The 25553-nt window shown below is 48.9% G+C and overlaps 1 protein-coding gene across 1 annotated transcript in view; it reads right to left on the bottom strand.

Moving 5' to 3' along the window:
- LOC138525788 (trefoil factor 3-like) overlaps positions 1-16439 on the bottom strand; it is an 81198-nt gene extending 64759 nt beyond the window's left edge. Inside the window, exon 1 of the mRNA XM_069635992.1 lies at positions 16198-16439. Within this exon, the coding sequence (XP_069492093.1) occupies positions 16198-16291 (94 nt within the window). The 5' untranslated portion in view covers positions 16292-16439. The remainder of the gene's footprint in view (positions 1-16197) is intronic.
- Positions 16440-25553: the final 9114 nt, after the last annotated feature.

Raw genomic sequence — 25553 nt, 5'->3', positions numbered from 1 at the left:
ACTAAGGTCTACATAAGATTAAATGCTGAGGGCCTCTTATCTTCCCCAATTTTCACGTATAGAGGGCTAAAACAGGGGTGCATTCTAGCATCAGCCTTGTTTAATTTCTTTATTAATGATGTGCGCTGGATCTTTGACAAAATTATAACTGATGCGCCCAAATTAAATGGTGTGAAAATTAGTGCTTTGTGGTACGCGGATGATCTTGTCTTAGTATCAAAAACACCTAGTGGCTTACGTAATCTTCTGTCAGCACTTTGTTATTACTTTAAAGAAAATTAATTGGTAGTAAATACTGGTAAAACACAGATTGTCACGTTTATTCCCAAAGGTTCACGCAAGCACTTGCTAGAATGGCAAATCGAGGGCATCCCCATAAAGATGGTTCCAAATTATGTTCATTTGGGTCTTATTTCTGATGGTTGTCCTGCATTAGAATCGCAATTGAAAAATATTAAACAGAAGTTAACTATGGCGATTTGTCAAACACGGTTGATTGTCTCAAAATATGGTAAATTTTCAATCAAGACTGCCATTACATATTGGAACCAGAATGTTGTAGCAACTATCCTTTACGGTCTTGAAACGCAAATCATTCCCACAGGTTTCCTCAATTTATTAGAAGCCAAGTTCTGGCGTGCAATTTCACATCTACCACAATGTATTCCTGGTGTGTTGTTGCGCTATGAATTAGGCTTAATTTCATTAATGGCCTTACATAATTGGCGACTATGTGCCTTATTTCGTAAATGCTTGCTGTCCATACGTGATAATTCTACATTATCATCCATTTCTGTTATTTACTCAACTAATCAGAAACATTTCCAAAAAACTGGTCCACAAGTATTTTAAGAACTATGGTGAATGCTGATATATCTCTTGATCTTACCGTGTTCCATCCAGAACAAGCAAAGAAGAAAGTGTATATGATGGACTGGATTGACACTAGAGCTTAATGCTTAACGTACAAAGATTTTGATTCTGCAATATTTGGCCCTAAACGATACAGAGTCACTGCATCCTATTTACGTTTGGCTCCATCTGTTGGTATTAGAACTGCTACCTTACGGTTGCGACTCAACATCTGGCCCACTCGTGAGGTTAAAGCAAGAAGGAAGCAAATTCCCTCGGATCTCAATTGGTGCAGGTTTTGTAAAAATGCCGCGATTGTCGAAACTTTGCAACACATAATATTGGACTGCCCGGCCCTCACGAGTTTGAGAAGTTCTCATTTTGTGAATCATTTTGCGTATTTTGCACAAATTGACCCGAGAAATAGATGGGCCGCCTTGGCAGCAACTGAATGCATGAGCATAAAAATTGCAACCATTAACTTTTTAAAGGCCTTGAATATGGAATGAAATCGGTGTTACACTGTCTATCTTTATAATGATGAATTTGTCTGTAAATATTTTATTTCATCATGAAAATATTTTGTCAATTTTGTCAATTCATGAATTTAACTGAATGATTTTTTTTTCTATTGTGAATTTGAATTACCTTTTACTGTTTATGTTTAGTTGATGTAAATTCAACTACATTCAATAATAATAATTAAAAAAAAATACAACGTAAAAAAAATGCAACTCCTGCTTGCTTGAACACTCCAGACTTAACTTGACGCACGTTATGAGACAGTTTGACTGCTTCGTGAGAATTGCAGAATGCAGTGTGCTTGCTGTAAAGTGAGCGTGGCGCAGTTTCTTTTTGTAAACGTTCAGAAAGTAGATTGACCTTATGCCACTGCATCACTCTTCACCACCTTCCGCAATGAGGCTGTGTTGAGTGTGGTGAGCCATGTGGCAGCCAATGCAGACTGAAGGATCGATTCTGAAGATGGCTGAAACAGCACTTTTCTAAACAGCATCATATTCTGCAGTGGAGACTGGGGCCTGATTCTGGAGTGCATCCAAAAATAGGAAAGTGTTTGTGCATGACTGTAGGGCGCTTTCCTTAAAAGCAATATATTCTAACAAAGAAAGAATGTGGTGTGCCTGATTTAAGGCCTGCCAAGAGCCCTGTTAACCACCAGGAATGCAAGGCAGTGACTGCAGGGAATTCTCGTGGCAGGGCCCTGCTTTTGCATGTCAAAAAACAGGAGTTTGCTGAAAGCTTAAGCACACTTTTTCAAATTAGAAAAGTGGCAGTCTTTAAAGAATTGCTCGCTGTGCCACTGGAGGACATATTTCTCCCAAAGAGATATTTTAGGAGCTTTTGCTGCAGGAAAACATGACATCGCCACTCCACTACGTCCACCCACCTCAGAATGGTAGTGTTGGAAGCTGGAGGGGAGAATTTAAGCTCTCCACATGACTTTTAGCCAGAGACGTTTTAATGGGAGGGCAACAGGGGGACTTGCCAGGGCCCCTACCTTGGAGGGGCCCCATAGGGCTGCATGATCTGAAGAAGTAAGATTCCATTGTTCACCAGTCTTAAACAGCACATGTCAGGATATTTTATGGGGTGCTGCTGAGGCTTTAAACCCATTGCCTTTCTGTTTTGATGTTCATTTTGCCTTGAACAAGTAATCATGTATTGCTTTCTGTGTTCACTGTGGTATACATAGTTTGTGTGTTCTTTATGGCACAACTCTGTAGCATTCTTTCCTTACTGTGGGAATTATATTGATGATGTGCAATAGGCAACAGTGAAATGCAAATTGGTAAATTGAGTGCCACAATGGTTCAGAAGTTAGCTCAGTGTGTGAAGCACCCATTGCAGAGATATGTGTTCATATGACAAATTAGAATATCACATTCCAGAAAGGCTGGCTGAAGTTTATAAAACTGCCTGCACATGTACTTGGTTTTGCAGAACAACATCTGCTATTATCAGCAATGTACCTGCACCAGATAGGGGTTGTCTATTCTCAACTCTCTACCTTCATCTCCACCCATTCCCTCCTCCCCCCACCCAATCTGGATTCCGCCCTCTTCACTCCACAGAAACTACTCTCACCTCCGTTCTCAACTCTCTCCTATCTGCTTGCTACTCTAAGCACTCTTCTATTCTTATCCTACTTGATCTCTTAGCTGCCTTTGATACGGTTGACCACCCTCTTCTCCTTAACTCTCTCTCCTCATTTGGCCTCAAAGATTCCATCCTCGACTGGTTCTCCTCCTATCTCTCTAATCACACATTTTCAGTCTCCTGGGGTGGCCACTCCTCACCTATCTTCCTCTCAACCACAGTGTTCCCCAAGGTTCTGTCCTTGGCCCCTTTCTCTTCTCACTCTATACTTCCTTCCCAGCTCTCATTATATCCTCCTTTGGTGTAGCACACCATTTCTATGCCTCCTTTGGTGTATCACACCTATCAATGCCAATGAATATGCCAGCTCTTCCTTTACTTCTCCTCCTTCACACCTGACATCCACCTTAAGCTCTCTTCTTGCCTCTCTGCCATTAAATCCTGGATGTCCTCTCACTTCCTTTCTCTCAACTTAGATAAAACTGAACTCCTCTTCTTCCCTGCCAGTACTCCTCCTCCCTTCATATCCTTCTCTCCCTCCCAACTCCCCTTCTCCCCTCATGCCCGCAACCTTGGTCTCCACATCGACCCCCACCTCTCTCTTTCTCACCACATTTCTCTCACTGCCAGATCTTGCCGCTTCCACCTCTACAATATCCCTAAAAAAATCATCCTCTCAAACTCCTAATCTTCTCCCTCATCTTCTCCAGACTCTTCTACTGCTCCACTCTCTTCTTTGGGCTCCCCTCCTCCCACCTCTCGCCCCTCAAATCCATCTACCACTCCGCTATCCGCTCCCTCTGCCTTCTCTCACCTCACGACTCTATTTCCTCTTCCCTTGACTCACTAGGATGTCCCCCTTTTCACTCCAAGCTTAAATTTAACTTCCTCTGTCTAGTCTTCAAAGCCCTCTATTGTCTTGCCCCTCCCTATCTATCCCCCTCCTCACTTTCTACACCCCTCCTCGTTCTCTCCGTTCTGCAGATCTCTTCCTTCTTTCTCCTCCTCCTCCACCCTGTGCCCTTTCCCACTTCTGCTCCTTCCGACTTCTTGCTCATTTCCATTGGAACCGTCTTCCCCTCCCAATCCGCTCTACTACCACCTACCCCTCATTTCGCGCCTCTCCAAAATCCTACCTCTTCCATTCACCCCCCTAGCTCCTTTCCGCTTCCTCCTTCTCCATTGAATCCTCCTCCTCCTTGACCTTCTAACCCTCCTCTCTCACTTCAGTCCCCCTCCATATGCACTTAACCTCACCAGCAATGTAAATTGTTCCCTGTACTGTTTTCTGGTTTGATTCAATGTTATGCATTGCTTGTTGTAATTGCTTGTTCCTCATGTAAAGTGCTTTGGCTTAAAGTGCTCTATAAATCTAAATAAATACAAATACAAATATAAAAACTAACATATCATCCGTATGGTGAAGGTCTAGAAATTGGTTTGTTCAGATGGGGTGTTGTAAAACCTAGGCAATCGCCTCCAACGATGACATAAATTGTTATCCAAATTCAAGACTATGGAACCAAAGCATTCATGCATCATGTATCCTGGATTTGCCAGCAGACGATACAGTGAGTGATCCTGGTCAAATCATCTAATATATCTTTCATTACTGTGCTGTCTTCTGTGAGGTTTGCCTTCCTGCATGCTGCTGGTATCGTTTAGACTATTTCTTGATCTTTCTTCTTATGTAGGCCATTTGAGTAAAAGGGCTGGTAGACAGAAGAGAGTGGACCAGATGTTGCAGGCCTCAGGCAAGCATATTGTAAGGTCTGCTTGTTTGACACAAGAAACGGTTTGGTTTTTGGTAAAATGCAAAGGTTTTTATGCACGTTTATATATGAAAAAGTCACAAGCCTTTGTTTTGGAAGTATTTAAAGCTTTAAAATACAAAAGACAAACTCAGATTAAATTAGTTAAATCACATCGATTGGTATGCTGGTACTTATATGCTTACCTTGATGATGGAGAGAATGAATCTAGAATCATTCCCATTTTGCATAACAACCTTCTATAATATTTTTTTTTTAAATGGTCATGTTTGGTAATGTGTTGGTCTTCAAATGCTACTTGTTTATCATTCTGATTAGAGCAAGAATTGAGAGGGTAAGGCAACTTAAAGGGAGTAATGGTGCTTATTATGCTGCGAGACAGCTTATCAACCTATAGGTTGTGAGCGCGACGGGTGCGGGGCAGTGGGCGTGACCAGTATTCTTGATCCCTTAATTCCTTTGGTTTAGTGGAGGGGGAGCCCAAAGATGTCCGTGCCCAGGGCCCCAAAAGTGCTTAAGATGGCCCTGCTTTTAGCAGGAGCTCAGAATCGAGCCCTGAGATGGAATTTGCCACTTTCATTCTCCACGTCCTCACCTTAGAGTGTAACAACGCTCCTAGTGACCCCCAAACAATGCAGTGCTGTTAGCGCGAGCAGATTCTGAAGTCACAGCACTAGGTCTGCATTAAAAAAGTGGCTAACCTGCGGCACCCCTTGAAGTGTCATCAGTACAGATTGGCGGCTTCTTGTTTGATCACAAAGCGCTTTCTATTAAATAGACTACAGGCCCTGCTGCTGTAATTCATATATATGCCACCAGATGGCAGAGTGAGCACACCATGAAGCAGAGAAAATAAGTGTTCATTTACTTTGCTCTTTGTGGCAGGGCCATCTGTGGTTGAAGAAACAGGCCAAAATTCGCACAATTTACAGCAAGTAAAATACAGGGAACACTCACTAGAAAACTGCAATGTCACGGGTATGATGTTGTTACATTGCCAGAATGTTTTCACGCTACATTTTTTGCCAGAAATCTACGGCCGAAAAAAACAATCTAAAAATATGGAGGGGGAAGTAAGTGGATATAAGGGATAAGGTGTGGGTAATAAGGAATAGATTATAGGAAATGGGGGCTTAGGGGAGAACCCCCCAAACATATATATTTTAAAAAAAAGTTTTTCAGCCGAAAATATTTGCCAAAAACTCGGGGAGCAGCAGTCTCAGCGACACTTTCACTAATGTAAAATCTTCTTTCATCTCCATAGGTTGACTTTCAGATGACCTGCACACAATACACAAGCAGTAATTCCCCCTTCCTCCATGGCCCTTCCCCATTCCCATTTTTGCCCCATAGGGCTCAATGGGAATAGGGAAGGCGCTAAGTACGGTACCGCAAATTGCGGTACCATACTTAGCACCAAGGTCCCTTTGCGGGTCCCTACTTTAACGGCTGGTGTAGACCAGCCATTAAGGTCGGATCATTCCAAGGTGGGTGACACCCGCCTAAAGCATGTGAGTTGTGAGGTATGCCTTAATCACCATTTAATGCAGAGTTTCACTACACTGAGCCATTGAATGACCATGCAAGCGACTGAAATACAAAGATTTTAGGCGACTCCTGAAACGTAGGACTGTTATTTTTGAATTTGAGGTCTCATTACTAATAGTGCACCTGGTGCCATGAAGAGAGTCCTTTGGTATTAGGGAAGTAGCCTGGCACCTGGCACAAACACGGAAAGCACACCCGCTACATTTGTGGCAGCGCAGGTAGTGCCACTGCCAGCAGCACCACCAGGCTGTGGCCACAAGGGCAAGCCACGCCTCCAGTCCCCTTGGGACCAGGAAGCCAGTCACATTACATACAGGGCCTGGGATGAGTGTGGGGTGGGAAGCTGCTGCTGTCCTTGAGTTGATTGGAATGCAGATCACTCAGCTGATAAGTGAACACACTTAAAACCGTAGTAGATTCCCCCAACTGGTTCCCTGATACAAAGAAATCCTTGTACATGTCTTAAATAAAAAATACACATGATATTGTGTAATGCACTGCTGGGTCCCTGTGTGTGCTAGCTGTCTGTTGTTAATAACCAAGGTCTGAACGAATTCATGTTGCCAAGGACGAGTATGCTCGTCCTTTTTGCATAGACTTGCATAATAGCCGGGCAGTTAAGGGGTTAAGTGTGTAATGCATTCTGTGTTCAATACAGGTTGTTTGTTAAACAGGGTACATATTGATCATGTGCAATAACCACATTTGAAATGCATGTTGTGGAGATGAGTGCCACAATGGTTCTGAAGGTAACTCAGTATGTTATGCACTTGTGGGAGAGATGTGTTCGTATGCCAGATCACAGTTCCAAATGCCATCTAGGCAAACCTACCCTGTTCTCTCTTGCATGGTGATACATTTGAGTATATAAACTTTGATGATAGTAGCACCTACATTGCCACTTGAGCAATGCACCTTTACCAGAAAAGGCTAGTTATAATAATGAACGCAGAATCAATAGGGTGCAGGTTTAGGGTTTGGTACCATCAAACAAGGTTTGTAAACAATGGTTAGCCGCCCTCGATGAAGAAGAATGCTTTATTAAGAAGAGGTGATTAGAGAACGCCACATCCATCATTGCCATCGGACATTTCTGTGATTACTTTATCTCATTCTATAGGACTGCATATCTTTGGTGAAAGGGACTGCCTTCTCACATTCTGATGACATTGTTTAGCCTATTGCCTTCTTTCTCATTTCATATAGGACATTTGACTGGAAATATAGGAGCAAGTGGAGAAAATGTCACAGGCCTCTAGCAAGCTTATTTTAAGGCCTGCTGAATTGACATAAAACAGTTCAAATGTTTCTACAATTTCAAAGGTATTGTTTCACATCATGAATAACAATGTGCAAGTCTGTCTCTAACAATGACTACAAGTGTGTACACTTGTCTCACATGTTCTTTTGCTTGGTTCAATGAAATCTGTTAAATACAGTAGGCAGCCAAGATGAGCTCATTTAGTTTCACATAACATAGTATTCTGATAATTCTACTGATTCAATATATGAGGACAAAAATAAATCCCAAAATTATTCTAATTTGCATAACATGTTTCTACACAGAAAGTATTGCCATTTTTGTTTATAATGTGATTTGTGTACTTTCAAAGTCTGATCTACAAAATAAAACATTTGTTTGCATGTGAAGCTCTCATACCAATCATCACCGCATTTGTCAACTCCTGCTTCAACACTAGCTCTCTCCCATCAAACCCAAGGAAGCCTGGGTTTCCCCCTCACCAAAAGAGCCTCCCTTCATCCTACCATACCTACCAATTACCATCCCATCACCACCGTCCCATTCCTGCTAAAAATCTTGGACCGCGCCACCTATACCCAAATACAAACTTGCTGCTAAAAGCAACAATTGCCTCAGCCGTATCAATCAGGTTTCCACCCTGGTCATAGCACTCAATCCGCACTTCACAACCTAAAAATCCAAATTCACGACATCCACAACTCCGGCAACCTAGCCCTCCTATTACTGCTTGACCTGTCGGATGCATTGGACATGGTAAACCACCAAACACTCTGTCCCCACCTCGCCACTGCTGCCAACTTCTCCCCTGAAGCAACAAGCTGGGATGCCTCGTACCTAGCAGACAGAACGCTTGTGCTTTTGCTGGGAATGTATCTGCTCATTCTGCTCTGGTACCCTGTTGTGTCCCTCAGCGCTCCTGCATCTCCCCTACCCTATACAATATTTACACCAAATCTCTCTTTGACCACCTCGACATCTTTGGCATCTCCTACACTAACTATGCCGATGACACCCACAGCCTCCTCCCCCTTTGAGGCAACCATGAACAAGACACAGGCACAATCAACAAAATTGATGACACCATACAAGTATGGATGGCTGCCCACCAAATTTGCCTCAATGACGATAAGATCAAAATCCTCATAGTGGACCCCCCTTCATGCCTAGCCAAATTAGACCCTGCCTTTCGCTCCTTCATCATTGATGCCTTCAACACTCGTGTGTTCTCCTCCGTCTATCTGGTCTCCAGCCTTAGCATAACCCATCATGTCAATGCTATCGCCTCATCAGCGGCCCACACTTCTAAACTCTTGCCTGCAACCAAACTTTTCCTGTCCACACAAGACCGCCTAACTATAGCGAGAGCAGTAATCGGCTCCTGCCTCGACTGCTGCAACTCTCTCCTTGTCGGCAGATCCGAGGGCAACCTCAACAAACTCCAGAGTATTCAAAACAATGCCATTTATGCCTCTATGAACATGACCAGACGAGACCACGTATCAGCCCACAGAAAAGGTTACTAGTGAGAGAACTAAATGATTTCAAAATTCTCTCCATCACTCACCGATGTCTCTCAAACTCTGGTCCTCCCTTCCTCTCTAAGAGAATTACCAAAAACACTTCTTCCAGACATGCAAGAGAAATCTACAGCCACCATCTGACCACTCCATGATTTATGCGCACTAGAGCCGGGGCTCCAACTTCCCAGCCATTTCCACGCATCTCTGGAACGCTGAGCCATTACAACTGAGTGCTGAAACCTCCTACTGGCTGTTCAGGAAACAACTCAAAACCAGACTCTTCACCTGATTCTTCCTCCCCTCCTCTCTCTCTTACCTGCGTAGACCCCCTTGTCTCTCCTCCCCTCTCTGCACCAACCTGTTCTGTAACTAACGTCTTGATGCCTGTGGGTTTTCCATGGTTTAGAATGTAAAAATGAAATAAAAAGAAAAGAAAGTATAAATGAATGAATGTATTAGAGGAGGCGCTAGCACCCAGAGATATGCAAGCGCTCGTCCAGTCATGAAAAGGAAAGAAATAACCCGTAGGTAGACAGAATGTAGTCCCTGAAAGTCACCATTCTCAAATAATTGCACCTTGCTTTTGACAACAATTGGGAAACAGTACGGTCAGGTGCCAAACATAAAGACCAGGACTAAAGTGTGTGATCCTGGGCTACCGATTCAATCTTACAGTGGATGACCTGTAGAAATTGCCAGTCCCTAATATTTCAAAATTGTCAGCCCCTAGAGATAGTTTAGTCCTCAGGGTACTCTTTTAAAAAGATCCACTCTCACGCTTGTACCCCACCGTTTTACCCTCACTGTGCAACCTGAGCAAAGACTGACTCCATCTTTTACTCAGGATTCCTATGGAATCTGCCCGCTTTATTCTTGTGTAAAAAGCAGGCGGTTTCCATAGGAATCCACAGCATTTGAGCCAGCATGAAAATACATGTGCTGGAGTATATGCATGCTGGAGAAGAAGGATGAGGAGGAATTGTAATTTACAATCTGCACCCCCTCTCTCCCATACAAATGAAACAAATTGAGATATAACCTATAAAAGTCTTTCAAATGCCTTTAACACTTTAAATGTACTTCAAGTCACTTCGAACATGAGCTCCAATTTGTTTCTTGGCACTCATGGCAACACCATGTGTCTCAGTCTAATCTCTCTGTTTGCACATTCCTAAACACGTCGAATCAGAATCCTGTATCTGTGCTGCGGGAGGTGTAGTTTACTCGTTGCTTCCAATATTACTCCTCCATCTGGGCTGCAGCAGTTATATACTCGGTTAGGATGCTAATCTGAGTTTTCTACCTATGCTGGAGTATGAGGACCTTTGTCATGTGATTACTGATGTGTGCACTGCAACTATACTACAGTCTGAATATCTTCCTTGTGCCTGCCAATGTTCACATGTGTCCTGTACCTGTGCTGGAACACAAGTACCCTCATCGTGGACAGCTTATCCTGTCCTTGTATTGTGGGTTTGTTTCCTATTTTCACTCTTCTCATTCCAGTATGGATGATGGGTCTAAGGGGACTTCAGGGGGGCTCCTGGAGTAACCTATCAAGCCATGGGTCGTGATTATGACAAAATGGTGGGCAAAGGGGGGGGGCGCGACCAGAGAGTCTTGGAATCCCTTTCTTTTTTTGGTCCAGGAGTCTCTAAATGTGCCTCTGCCCGGTGCCTAAATTCTTTTTTTTTTCCAATAAGTTTTATTAGCAAATTTTCATAGAAACAAGAAAACAAGAAAACAACACCCTAACCCCAAAACGCCCCCCCACTCCCCACCACCGACCCCTCCCTCTCAACCCCACCTGACCCCTCCCAGATCACAAAGGCTCAGAGATAGCTCAATGACGACAACAAAAATAACGACGTACAAGGCAGTTAAGGTAAATTCACAGGTCTGATTCGTCCTGGGGGGAGGGGGGGATTATGCCCATTAGTTCCATTGCCTTGGGACACCACGCCCGGCGTGCACCCTCCCTTAGGAAAGCCAGAAGTCCGGCCCAGTCGGAGTAAAAGCGCATGTGAGATCCCTGGATCGAGTAAAGGGTCAGACACAACCTCACAAGAAACAGAGGATAGACCAGTAAAGAAATAAACCAGCAGAGCATCATCTGCACTAGGGCACTGTCTGCAGTTTGGTTTACTTCATTAAATAACATTTACAAAATCCCCAGTTTCTGTACCTGCCATGTATGCAAATAGGGCAGGGCATAGCAGTCAACATCTTATTGGGTAATAAGAGGCTAGATTTTCATGCTGTTATAGACAAGTATGCACAGCAGCCTCACATCCATTTTAAGAGCGCCTTACCATCTGGAGTCGAGAACATTAAAGGAAAGCGCTTGGAACCTCTGCAGAAAGACCCTGAGTCGGACTATAAGTTTGCCGGTCCAGAAATAAGGATGCGATCAATGACACCTTTGTTTCCGGACCGCAAACTACGTGTCTGCCTGCCGTGGCCACTGAGCCCGACAGGTCTGACCCTGCTGGGCACCGCAGCCACGGTAGGCAGACTGGTCACGGAAGCACAGGCACCGTTAACAACGGTGTCAGAGCTTCCAAGTCCGTAGTCCCATAGACTCTATGGGAATGGGGATTTACATTTTACCGGCGCTTGACTTCCCGGGATGCCAGATTTGGATTCTCCCAGAAGCACCAGTAGCACCGGGAAGTCAGGTGCTGATAAAACTTTACGAGACGGCACCGGCAGGGTTACCGACAGACTCGTAAGGAGGCCCCATGTTGCAAAAACAAACACAAATAAAGGCCAGTACTGTCCCTTTGCTCAAGCAGAAGGCTTTGGGCCTCATTACACGGTAGGCGGTAAGGGTTTACCGCTCCCGGTAAATCCTTACCGCCTTACTACGAGGTCCCTTTGTGGGTTGGGGATTTTAACGCCTGCTTTTTGCAGGCGTTAAAAACCAACCCGCAAAGGGACCCAGGGAGCTAATTACGGTACTGCAATTTGCGGTGCCTTAATTAGAGCCTTTCCCATTCCCATTATGCCCTATGGGGCAAAAATGGGAATGGGGAATGGCAATGGTGGAAGGGGGAATTACCGCCCCTCCAACCTTGGAATGGGGCGGTAATTCCCCTTTCCACCAAGGCGGTGCCGGTATTTTACCGGCATGAACCATGGCGCTAATTGCGCCATGGTTCACCGCCTACCGTGTAATGAGGCCCTTTGACTCGCTGTCTATTTGAATGGATTTAACACTGTTAATTGCAGACTTACAAATGTCATGCGTGTTATGCAATGTACCAAAATGCTTGCATGTGTCAACCAATGACTACATGCAGGTGACTATCACACATTCTCTTCTGGGTGTAGTTCTAAAGGACGTGCAGCCATTAATGGGTTACTGTGAAGCAATCTCAAGTTATGCTTCGTCAGGTGGGAAATAGTAAATCAGTTCTGGCTTTTGGACTCGCTTTATTTTGTGTTCTGTGACACACACTCATATATTTATAATATGCACAGGAATACGAAATGTCATGACTTATAGAACATGATGTGAAGGCTCTGTTTTGGCATTTGTTTTAAAAAAGAAGAATGCATGAAGGATGTCATTAGGTGAGAAAAGGGAGTGTTGTTTTTTCTGCATTTGTAGCTTGAGCAGCCTTATGAATGTCCATATTTAGCAATCACTGTGCATGCATTCTGCTGTTCTGCACTGCATATACTGCAATTCTGCCAGTACCAAATCAGTATTTTGTATTTACACAGTAAATTAAATGAATCCTGTTTAGTTGGGTAATACTAACCAGTACTATTTATAGACAGAGCCTAGACAGAGACCTGCCCATTTGATAATGTAATCTGTTTCTGTTTGTTTTGTTTTTTTATGTAGCGCCTGGATGCCTGAGGGCTTTGGCGCTCTATAAATACATAGAAATAGAAATAAAAATATAATGCTATGAAGCTACTGGTACGCTCTATTCTGTGACTTTGACTCCTCCGCCTCTGATATTCTTTCTAGCGAGTGTGAATGTTTGAGTTAGAGACACTTTAGTACTTGCAACTGCTTTCAAAGCTCCCACACACCCCATTGAGCAATCAAATATTCTAAAAAGCAAATTGAATAATAGCGTAACCATTTTTTTGTTGTTTTATTGTTAGCACATCAAATCTTTTACAACAAGAACAAGCTGAAAGGCCTTGTCTGTGACTACAAGCAGTTACCCCTATCATACATTTTCTTTTGATTTGTGTCTTGAAAGTATTTGTTGCCTGCCTTGAAAGTACAGTCATAATACTTTGAGGAAAATATTTGTAGGCTCAGATTGCTGGGACAAAGAAAAGGGCATTTGCTTGAATTGTGTATTCAATTCCCTACAATAGTACACACGTTCCATGGCTTGTGGAAGCATACAGGAGAAAACAGCCCAATGAAAGAACTACATGTCTCCCTTATTTGTGAGGCCCTCTACCCAGGGCCAACATGTATGATGTGTAGGCCCACCCTGACAAGAAATCCTGACTACACAACTGATCACCGCCTCATTTGCATGGAGACGTGCCCCAGGCAAATGAGGGAACTGGATTGGCCGGGTGCATGCTGTATATCAACCAACCATATAGAAGGACAATCGGCCCTTTAAGCGTGTGCCACCTGTGAGGTGGACAAACACACTGCTCACCCCCCACCAGCCCCTCAAAATGCTGACATGAAGATGTTAATAGCATACTTGTCTCCCTCCAAGGGGAACACACATGGGGGGTGAAGTCACAGACTGCAGAGCTGTGCAGGCGGGCTTAGCAACTGGAAACATGGATAGCATGTCAAACATACTGTGCCACGCCTGATCACTGCATTTGTGCTTGGCAGCAGATTTATTTCCTGGTATTGGAGGGACAGAGCTCTGTGCTGTGTCTGAGGCAGTATATTTTAGGTCGAGCTTGGGTAGTTGAGGGGGTCCCAGTACCCTAAGAAGGTTCCCAATCCCCAAGACACCTCCCGCCTTGCAAGAAGTGTATTGGACTACTGAGATGTCCAATGGGAGGTCGACAGATTTTAGGAGGCGAGTGTGTATAGAGCACTGGGGTGGGGCGTCATTTTCAGAACGGCCGAACGTTAATGAAAGACGTAAAAGGCTTTGCAAAAGCGGACTGCAACTTGTATTTCCGCCGCTCCCTTCCTCTCCGCCATACAAATACTCCAGTATTTCTGCCAGAATGTATTTTCTTGCGGGCGCAAATGCTGCGGATCTGCTGTGGGCAACACGTTGGTCTTAGAAGCAAGACCACGCAGAGCAACAGAGGTTCAAAGCCCGGTCCGCGCCTAGAAACCGAACTCAGGTTTTGTATTATAATAAATAAATAAATAAACAGATTCAGGCAACCTGCATGTATGTCTACACATCACGGATGCCCACCACCAAATATGCCAATGGATCTTATCTGCCAGATATGCAGGACATTACCCAAAAGACATTAATCAATGAGCCTTCATTGGATGCCAGTGAAATGGACCCGCACTGCCAAGATGCCACCATATTTGGTGAGGCCCAGAGTGCAGCCGATGGCATTTTTAAGGTTTTTACTCAGAAGGCACCTACAATGGATTCCGGAAGACTAACCCGGAAATGATCATGTTGATTTATGAAAACTTTGCAGAGCACAGCGTTCCACCGCCAAGGTGGTCTCTTGGCCCTCGCTCTACCATACCAAGGCTGTCGAATTAGATGAGTTCATCAGCCTCAGGCGAGGTTTGGGGAGATGTGCTCGGCAGCCAGACTAGTGCAGGGAGCTTAAGAGTCTATTTTATGTCTGGAAATCTAGCCCTGCATGCGGCTACTAAGACACTTCCCCTGTCCAGAGCAGCGGAAAGAGGGAACGCAAATAAACAGAAGAGGCGTGAGGATTGGGGTAGCAGGGTTCCCTCGGGGACACAGTGAGCGTAGACCCAGAGGAGGCGGGGACATCCAAGCACAATTCCTAGGATCCATTGGCGAGGAAGCACTTGAACTGCCCTGGACTCCTCTCTAGGAGATGGCATGATGCCCACACTCCAAGGGCATAGATGCAGAGGAAGCAGGTGCCCTGACTAATGAACATTTGCTGGGCAACAATGGATATGCCCCATTTGCATCATGTCTCTAACCACATGTCCAAAGGCGCAATGCAGGACACCCTCTGCATTTACTTTGCGGTTTACACCACGTAAAGGGTCATTGTTATATATGGAGCAACACTATATCAGAGGAGTGAGGTTTGTTTTTTTAATAGAGTAAACTGTGAAGTGAATCACTTATAGGGACTCCCAGTGTTGGCAGAAACTACACAGTAACGTTAAATAATTTGCCCATGATAACTGTCTTTATCTAACTGGTGAAATGGCGATTTGAGCACAGGCTGCCATTTAGACACTGAACATATCTTCCCAGATTGTATTCATACAAATGTTTGCATTTAACGAGCTAACACATTACATTGTTACATAATAACCCAACGTGACACTAAATATAGCATGATACAAATACATCGAGGAAGGAGTAAAAGTATAGCTTTATGCTACCAATTCTGAATGGAAGTTTACAGTAGCAGCATGGAAAGTAATGTGGGTCTAGAACACTGTCCTTTGGGTTTAAAACTGTATCATCAAAACTCAAAGTAAATGCATGATAATATCACCAGCTTGTAGTCATGGATTCACATAGGATGCAGCATTCTGCACCACACCCACTTCTGATTGCCCACCACTCACACCTCTAGTCTTAAGTGACAATACTCACCACCCAATGGCCACTCGCAGCTGTCTCTGAGGCCATCTACCACTAATCACACGTGTCACTGCTCTGATGAAGCACATGATGTGTTAAAAGGCTATTGACAACGCAGGGTCAGCTGTTGGGCTGCCCGTGCTTGCAATACAACGTCAGCATAGACTAACAAAGCTCTTTAGTCTGTGCTCAAAGGGCTGGGAAGGCAGTAGATACTGCTATACACAAGCCAGATATGGGCCTTTCACTGTACCAGACTAGCTGCGTGGGACGCGGGTCAAAATATCAGGACAGTGCCCAAAAAACACAATGGTTGGCCATCCTATGCATGCTCCTACAAAATATCCTCACGGGGTCTCGTGTTGAACCATGCTGCACTGGCATGAGAAGGCACTTACTATGATCAGGATGACGATGACGAGAGCCCGTTACCACATTTGCCAGCCCAATAACCAGGAGAGCTGCCAGCAAAAGCAATGCCTTGTCAGCCATGTTGGATCTGGATCGCCGGTCCTTTATGCAGACATTCAAGGCCTGGAATAAATGATTCGACTGGAAGTGCTCTGTTTTATACCACAGGCCCTGTTTGTTTTTTAGGATTGGGGGATATTTACTGAGGGAGTGTAGCTCTGTTGGGCTTGCTGCACCCATAATTGGCAATGTTTCCAGGGCTGTACAGGGTCTTGTTTATATAAAGCATTGCGTGAGTGCGACGGGTGCCATTATTTGCCTGAATGTGTTGTAAACAATGGTTTCCTCATGGCAGGCCGTACTCCAAGGGCTTCATCTGTTCGGTGCCAAGGATTGTGCACCTGAGAAGAGGAGTCATCGCTTCAATGTGTACCTGTGGGTAAAATGCCATTTCTCTGGATCTCCTGTCTTTGTTTGCCAAAGTACTGTGTACCACCAGACACACGTATATATGGATGTCAGTGTCAACAGAGTTCCTCCCTGTGACACAGAGTTTATTATGGGCAGATTAATCATCACTCGACTTTACAACAGGCCGCTCAATCGCTTATGTTTAACGACTGATTACACTCATTGGCAACCCCGAATGTCCCGGCTCATCCTTTGTGCGTGTGGGCAGAGAGGATACTGACCTGTGCTGATAGTGCCAGCAGAGAGGCAAAAGATGGAATGGAGATTGAGGGGCGATTGACACGGAGGAGTAACATTACATCCTCTGTGTGAGGAATTGCCACCTGGAAAGGGTGTAGAAGCCTTGGCTTTTTTGATTTTTATGAATTGATAAAATGATCAGAGTCCCCTCTCATACTCTCCATGCCAAAAGCATAGTGTGTACCTGTGCTCTGCTGCATCAGTATCCTGCTCTGCCGGGCCTACACTACCAGTGGCACACAGGGACGTCATTGGCCACAACCCCTGGGGTCTAGCTTGTGACTTCTGTATTTAAAAAAAAAAACATTTATTGTATTTTTTATTTTCTTGACGGAAGCGCCAACTCCTCCCGAGAGCCAGCGCCGAGGATGGGGAGCTTCACTGCCGGTGGGCAGTGCCTGTTGCCGAGTACTGCCTTTACCACTGCTGTGGCACTGGCTAACCCAGACCCCTCCTGCCAAATTTCATTAGCAGGGTGCAGGCAACACGTGTGGACCCAGCGCCACTGAATGAGTAAACATCCCTGCCCGGACAGTGACCCTGCAACAGTTAAAACTCCTGAGAGGTGAGATGCGCGGCTCATTAAGCTCCTGGAGTATGAAGCAAGTTAGATATTCACAAAAAAGGGTCGTTAGCATGGACAGACTTGCAATGAATGTATCTCCTTTGCATAAAGAGAGTGTGTGTGCACATAACGTCCAGGCAGAGCGAGGACGCACGGTGTGCTGCAGCAGGCATCGTTAACTTGCAGTGCTTCAGGAAGTACCCTGGTTGTTGTATCTTTTAACACTATTAAATCAGTATGTGAACTGATGCAAGGTTGTGGCATCCAATGCAATGGGAGGGTCTTCCGTTTTATCATCCCACTAAGGGCTCGGTGGTCCCCAGGATAACATACTAAGTGCTACCCAGATCATGTAGACGCGAGAGGAAGCCGCAGCCTACACAAGCCGGCAAAGAGAGGGACGCTGCTAATTATGTTGATGATCAACTCTGCACACACGTTCTGCTGATGCAGACGAACAAATGCCCATGCACGCAGACAAGAGATGCAACCATCCATTCCCCTGCAACATGAAACCCTACCTCAGCAGAGGGAAGTGGCATGACAGAAAGGAAAGTATGATGAATGCAGCGTGGAGGTATGCTTGTCTGTAGAGTTGGCAAGCGGGCAACAGCCTTGACTTTGTGTAAATCTGTCAAACACGGATAAAGGCGCGGAGAAAAGACAAAGCCAATGGGCTCTTCTGCAGCGAGCACCAAAGCAAGGCTGGACAGCCACAGCCACACGCGGACTGACGTACAAAGTTTGAAGAAATGACAGACAACTGCTTCGAAAAAGTGTGGAAATATAAATACACTGGCGCTAAGATTCTGAACGTACTATTCACTAGAGCGGAGGAGTCCAGGGAATTCATTGGCCAAGCCGAAACAGGGGGTCTGGTGTGTCTCCAAGTGCCAAACACGGGCCAGGCCATGAGAGCGACAGCATACAACATGGGATGCAATGCTTTGCAAAGCCTTGGTTCTGAGGCTGATCAATAAATACATGAGAGTCCTTCATGCTTTCTGATCCTTGCAACCCGAATGGTTGCAAGGCCAAGGACAGTGCCAGTGGCAACAAAGTGAAAGTTAGGGGTAGCAGGAGCTACCCCTAAATAGCGTCGGTGGCTAGCAATTCCCAGTGGGAAGAAAGGGTTTGCAGAGTGGAATCGGGCCCAAAGTGTTCCTGAGAAGTGCAGCTGCTTGCGCTTTGTATGCAAAAGTGGAGGACTGGTAGTGGTGATTCCAGGAGCAAGTATAAGGGAGGAACAGTGCTCAGTGTATCTGCACGTGTGCATGCCAGTGGTCGAAGTGCACGAAAAGAAGTAGTGGAACTATGTTCCCTGCACACAATCCCCACAATCCTGACAGCCACAACCCCTCCCACACACAATACACCCCCCAAACACTTGCACCTGCTGGTTAAGGGATCGTGCAGTGCAGTGCACTGAAAGTGAAGGTTTCAACTTCTTCCTACACTTTTATTTTAAAACAAAACCATTCCGGAACGGTTTCTTTTTAAAATAAAAGTATAGGAGCTGTACAAGGTAATTTAAAAAAGTATAGGAGCACCGCTTCCAACAGCTCCCGCTCACTTCGACCACTGGGACCAGCACATTGTTTTCATCTAGGTATATATCTGCTCTGTATTATGCTCCGGTCCCCTCCCCTCAGTGTACAATACACCGTGAGTATGAAGGACAAGGAAAAAACTAGTAAGGACTGAGGGTATTTTAAAGCGGTCAAGGCCGTGCCCTAGTAAAACCTATACCATTCTATTAACAGGCCTTGACACCTCTTGCCTGTCCCCTATCAAGGTCTAAGTCCACAAGGGACACCACCCGTTGGAGTATTGCTCAAAAGAGTACATAAAAGCTGAAAAAAAAGACAATATATCGTAATTCAACTCAAAACAATCCTGGAGTAATTATTATAAATTATATCCTCACACCACATTATACAAACAAATTTGTTCTTTATTACATATATTTAATTAAAAAATAAATCATAAAATAATGTAAATTGCTTTACATATTTCATTCTCAAATAAAGTTACATGTGTTAAATAATCAGAAGCATCTAAAACTCCGATATATTTGTTATAGATTCCAATGGAAAGAACAATGCACAGTGGCAAAAGACACATTCACCTGCTAACACTTTTCAAAATCATACATTCATGTGTTTAGCATAACGACATTTACTGCATTTATTGACAAATTCCTTCTTCAGGGAACTCTAGTAGACAATCAATGTCCTATTCTAATTGCTTAATTAATATAACAGTATACATGATCCCGACATGTTTCGTTCCCATTTGCGTCAGAAAATAGTACAGAGAAATTCATCAGGGGTAAACTTTTGTGTCGTATTACATCAATTTCCAATGCTCGCCATTGCAACACCAGGTATCCAACCTTGAGCACTCCTTGGGTGGTTTAATTGGTTTATAATTCAACAATGACCTAGGGGAACAGGACATACAGCCTTAATTGGTGCTGTTACAACGTCAAATACACAGCTATAAAACCATAACGAATTAATGACGGTTTATCTTACCACTTGACTTTATCGATTGTTTCATACAGCGGTAGATAGGAATTACTTCTCATTAGTAAACTGATCTAAAAATGGAAGAAAAACATAGGCCACTCAGTATATATCACGGGAACAATTACCATATATAGCATTAGTGCAAAAAAAGTTAGTAAATAACCTTTTAAACACGACTCCAAGACGAGTCATACTTCATCTAAAAAAAAACAACAACTATACGTTGCCTCGATAAAACCGTTTATCTCATTTACGAAAAGACACTGCAATTTCTGGTTAACAAACTGGCAACATTACTGGATCACACAAGAACTAATTATAAACTCTTACGCTTATTTTGTCACCTGCTCTAAATTGCGACCTTAGCATGACGCTCTAGTCTTCACAAAAGTTCTAGATGTTGTGCTCACTCGATACTAAGAGGCCGATTCATGGAATAATTAGCGCGGCGCAAGTGGGCAAAAACGTGCGAATCGCAGTGGAATAGCGAAAATCGCAGTGCAAGTGCGAAAATCGCACCAAAAGCAGCGCACATCGATTCATGGAAGGCCGTGCGCGAGAAAACCAGCGGATGTGCGATAAAACAGTGCGCGGCGCACGTTGGCGCACAGGCCATCTAACAACGTGCGCCAGGTCACAGCGAAAATCGCACAGGCCACAGCGAAATTCGCACATAGCGCGGCGCACGCAACAAAAGTAGGCGGAACACGGGCGTAACACTCGGAATGGGGAACAACTTGCCAAAACGTGGGCGTCACGGGGGAAGTACAGGGCACAAGTGCGCGGAACGCCCACACGCTCGCCTACAACACGTATTCATGGAATTGAATAGGGGAAAAAAGCGCACGGTCAAACCAGCGCACAGGCACAAACACGACCGCCACAAGAAAGCAGGCGGTAGCGTCTCTGCGGCTGTAAGAAATGTGCGCCAAAAGGTGCGCCAACAAATAGCCCCTATGTACTGCCATGATGAATGTCCTATACTGTGGCCCTCCAGGACAAATGACGTGCAAAGGGGTACCCACAAACACGGACACCCGCTGACAAAAAATACATGTGCGTGTATACCGGGGTGTGCGGGAAGTCTCACACGCGATTTCAGCAGGGTACGTGTATTTCAGGGGTGCGCGGGAAGTCACACACACGATTGGCCCAGTGCGAGCAGGGTACGTGTATATCAGGGGTGCGCGGGAAGTTACACACGCGATTCCAGCAGGGTACGTGTATTTCAGGTGTGCGCGCGCAGTTCCACACACGATTGGCCCAGTGCGAGCAGGGTACGTGTATTTCAGGGGTGCGCGGGAAGTTACACACGCGATTCCAGCAAGGTATGTGTATTTAAGGGGTGCGCGGGAAGTCACACACGCGATTTCAGCAGGGTACGTGTATTTCAGGTGTGCGCGCTCAGTTCCACACACGACTGGCCCAGTGCGAGCAGGGTACGTGTATTTCAGGGATGCGCGGGAAGTTACACACGCGATTCCAGCAAGGTATGTGTATTTCAGAGGTGCGCGGGAAGTTGCACATGCGATTTCAGCAGGGTATGTGTATTTCAGGGGTTCTGGGGAGTACCACACGTGAATTGGCCGTGTGGGCCCTCCCAGGTGTACGCTCCACAACCTCCACGGACCCTGCAGCCAGCCCACACCACGGGGGACTACCCTGCACCCCTGTCCATGTCCCGCAGGCAGCCCATTCACCATGGGCATGCCCCCCAGCCAACCCACATGTCACCTTGCACTACTGATCAACAATGCATGTCTACCACCACCCCCACCCCCCAGCAGTGCAGGGTCAGCCTCCACCAGGCCCCCACTCATGTCTCCCACCACCCCCACTCCCCTGCCACCAGGGGCAGCCTCCACCAGGCCCCCACTCATGTCTCCCACCACCCCCACACCCAAGCAGTGCAGGGGCACCCTCCACCAGGCCCCCACTCATGTCTCCCACCACCCCCACCCCCCTGCCACCATGGGCAGCCTCCACCAGGCCCCCACTCATGTCCCCCTGCACCCCCACCCCCCAGCAGTGCAGGGGCATCCTCCACCAGGCCCCCACTCATGTCTCCCACCACCCCCACCCCCCTGCCACCATGGGCAGCCTCCACCAGGCCCCCACTCATGTCCCCCTGCACCCCCACCCCCCAGCAGTGCAGGGGCATCCTCCACCAGGCCCCCACTCATATCTTCCACCACCCCCACCCCCCAGCCACCAGGGGCAGCCTCCACCAGGCCCCCACTCATGTCCCCCTGCACCCCCACCCCCCAGCAGTGCAGGGGCACCCTCCACCAGGCCCCCACTCATGTCTCCCACCACCCCCACCCCCCAGCATCCAGGGTCACCCTCCACCAGGCCCCCACTCATGTCTCCCACCACCCCCACCCCCCAGCCACCAGGGGCAGCCTCCACCAGGCCCCCACTCATGTCTCCCACCACCCCCACCCCCCAGCCACAAGGGGCAGCCTCCACCAGGCCCCCACTCATGTCTCCCACCACCCCCACCCCCCAGCCACCAGGGGCAGCCTCCACCAGGCCCCCACTCATGTCTCCCACCACCCCCACCCCCCTGCCACCATGGGCAGCCTCCACCAGGCCCCCACTCATGTCCCCCTGCACCCCCACCCCCCAGCAGTGCAGGGGCACCCTCCACCAGGCCCCCACTCATGTCCCCCTGCACCCCCACCCCCCAGCAGTGCAGGGGCACCCTCCACCAGGCCCCCACTCATGTCTCCCACCACCCCCACCCCCCAGCCACCAGGGGCAGCCTCCACCAGGCCCCCACTCATGTCTCCCACCACCCCCACCCCCCTGCCACCATGGGCAGCCTCCGCCAGGCCCCCACTCATGTCCCCCTGCACCCCCACCCCCCAGCAGTGCAGGGGCACCCTCCACCAGGCCCCCACTCATGTCCCCCTGCACCCCCACCCCCCAGCAGTGCAGGGGCACCCTCCACCAGGCCCCCACTCATGTCTCCCACCACCCCCACCCCCCAGCATCCAGGTTCACCCTCCACCAGGCCCCCACTCATGTCTCCCACCACCCCCACCCCCCAGCCACCAGGGGCATCCTCCACCAGGCCCCCAATCATGTCTCCCACCACCCCCAACCCCCAGCATCCAGGGTCACCCTCCACCAGGCCCCCACTCATGTCCCCCTGCACCCCCACCCCCCAGCATCCAGGGTCACCCTCCACCAGGCCCCCACTCATGTCTCCCACCACCCCCACCCCCCAGCATCCAGGGTCACCCTCCACCAGGCCCCCACTCATGTCTCCCACCACCCCCACCCCCCTGCCACCAGGGGCAGCCTCCACCAGGCCCCCACTCATGTCTCCCACCACCCCACACCCAAGCAGTGCAGGGGCACCCTCCACCAGGCCCCCACTCATGTCTCCCACCACCCCCACCCCCCTGCCACCATGGGCAGCCTCCACCAGGCCCCCACTCATGTCCCCCTGCACCCCCACCCCCCAGCAGTGCAGGGGCATCCTCCACCAGGCCCCCAATCATGTCTCCCACCACCCCCAACCCCCAGCATCCAGGGTCACCCTCCACCAGGCCCCCACTCATGTCTCCCACCACCCCCACCCCCCAGCCACCAGGGGCAGCCTCCACCAGGCCCCCACTCATGTCTCCCACCACCCCCACCCCCCTGCCACCATGGGCAGCCTCCACCAGGCCCCCACTCATGTCCCCCTGCACCCCCACCCCCAAGCAGTGCAGGGGCACCCTCCACCAGGCCCCCACTCATGTCCCCCTGCACCCCCACCCCCCAGCAGTGCAGGGGCACCCTCCACCAGGCCCCCACTCATGTCTCCCACCACCCCCACCCCCCAGCCACCAGGGGCAGCCTCCACCAGGCCCCCACTCATGTCTCCCACCACCCCCACCCCCCTGCCACCATGGGCAGCCTCCGCCAGGCCCCCACTCATGTCCCCCTGCACCCCCACCCCCCAGCAGTGCAGGGGCACCCTCCACCAGGCCCCCACTCATGTCCCCCTGCACCCCCACCCCCCAGCAGTGCAGGGGCACCCTCCACCAGGCCCCCACTCATGTCTCCCACCACCCCCACCCCCCAGCATCCAGGGTCACCCTCCACCAGGCCCCCACTCATGTCTCCCACCACCCCCACCCCCCAGCGACCAGGGGCATTCTCCACCAGGCCCCCAATCATGTCTCCCACCACCCCCAACCCCCAGCATCCAGGGTCACCCTCCACCAGGCCCCCACTCATGTCCCCCTGCACCCCCACCCCCCAGCATCCAGGGTCACCCTCCACCAGGCCCCCACTCATGTCTCCCACCACCCCCACCCCCCAGCATCCAGGGTCACCCTCCACCAGGCCCCCACTCATGTCTCCCACCACCCCCACCTCCCTGCCACCAGGGGCAGCCTCCACCAGGCCCCCACTCATGTCTCCCACCACCCCACACCCAAGCAGTGCAGGGGCACCCTCCACCAGGCCCCCACTCATGTCTCCCACCACCCCCACCCCCCTGCCACCATGGGCAGCCTCCACCAGGCCCCCACTCATGTCCCCCTGCACCCCCACCCCCCAGCAGTGCAGGGGCATCCTCCACCAGGCCCCCAATCATGTCTCCCACCACCCCCAACCCCCAGCATCCAGGGTCACCCTCCACCAGGCCCCCACTCATGTCCCCCTGCACCCCCACCCCCCAGCATCCAGGGTCACCCTCCACCAGGCCCCCACTCATGTCTCCCACCACCCCCACCCCCCAGCCACCAGGGGCAGCCTCCACCAGGCCCCCACTCATGTCTCCCACCACCCCCACCCCCCAGCCACCAGGGGCAGCCTCCACCAGGCCCCCACTCAGGTCTCCCACCACCCCCACCCCCTGCCACCATGGGCAGCCTCCACCAGGCCCCCACTCATGTCCCCCTGCACCCCCACCCCCCAGCAGTGCAGGGGCACCCTCCACCAGGCCCCCACTCATGTCCCCCTGCACCCCCACCCCCCAGCAGTGCAGGGGCATCCTCCACCAGGCTCCCAATCATGTCTCCCACCACCCCCACCCCCCTGTCACCATGGGCAGCCTCCACCAGGCCCCCACTCATGTCCCCCTACACCCCCACCCCCCAGCAGTGCAGGGGCACCCTCCACCAGGCCCCCACTCATGTCCCCCTGCACCCCCACCCCCCAGCAGTGCAGGGGCACCCTCCACCAGGCCCCCACTCATGTCTCCCACCACCCCCACCCCCCAGCATCCAGGGTCACCCTCCACCAGGCCCCCACTCATGTCTCCCACCACCCCCACCCCCCAGCATCCAGGGTCACCCTTCACCAGGCCCCCACTCATGTCTCCCACCACCCCCACCCCCCTGCCACCAGGGGCAGCCTCCACCAGGCCCCCACTCATGTCTCCCACCACCCCATACCCAAGCAGTGCAGGGGCACCCTCCACCAGGCCCCCACTCATGTCTCCCACCACCCCCACCCCCCTGCCACCATGGGCAGCCTCCACCAGGCCCCCACTCATGTCCCCCTGCACCCCCACCCCCCAGCAGTGCAGGGGCAC

The sequence above is a fragment of the Ambystoma mexicanum genome, chromosome 7p (genome assembly GCF_040938575.1).
Source record: "Ambystoma mexicanum isolate Mex_15411 chromosome 7p, UKY_AmexF1_1, whole genome shotgun sequence".
Lineage (NCBI taxonomy): Eukaryota > Metazoa > Chordata > Amphibia > Caudata > Ambystomatidae > Ambystoma > Ambystoma mexicanum.
Note: the sequence above shows the minus strand (reverse complement) of the source record. Positions and strands in the feature narration are given on the sequence as shown.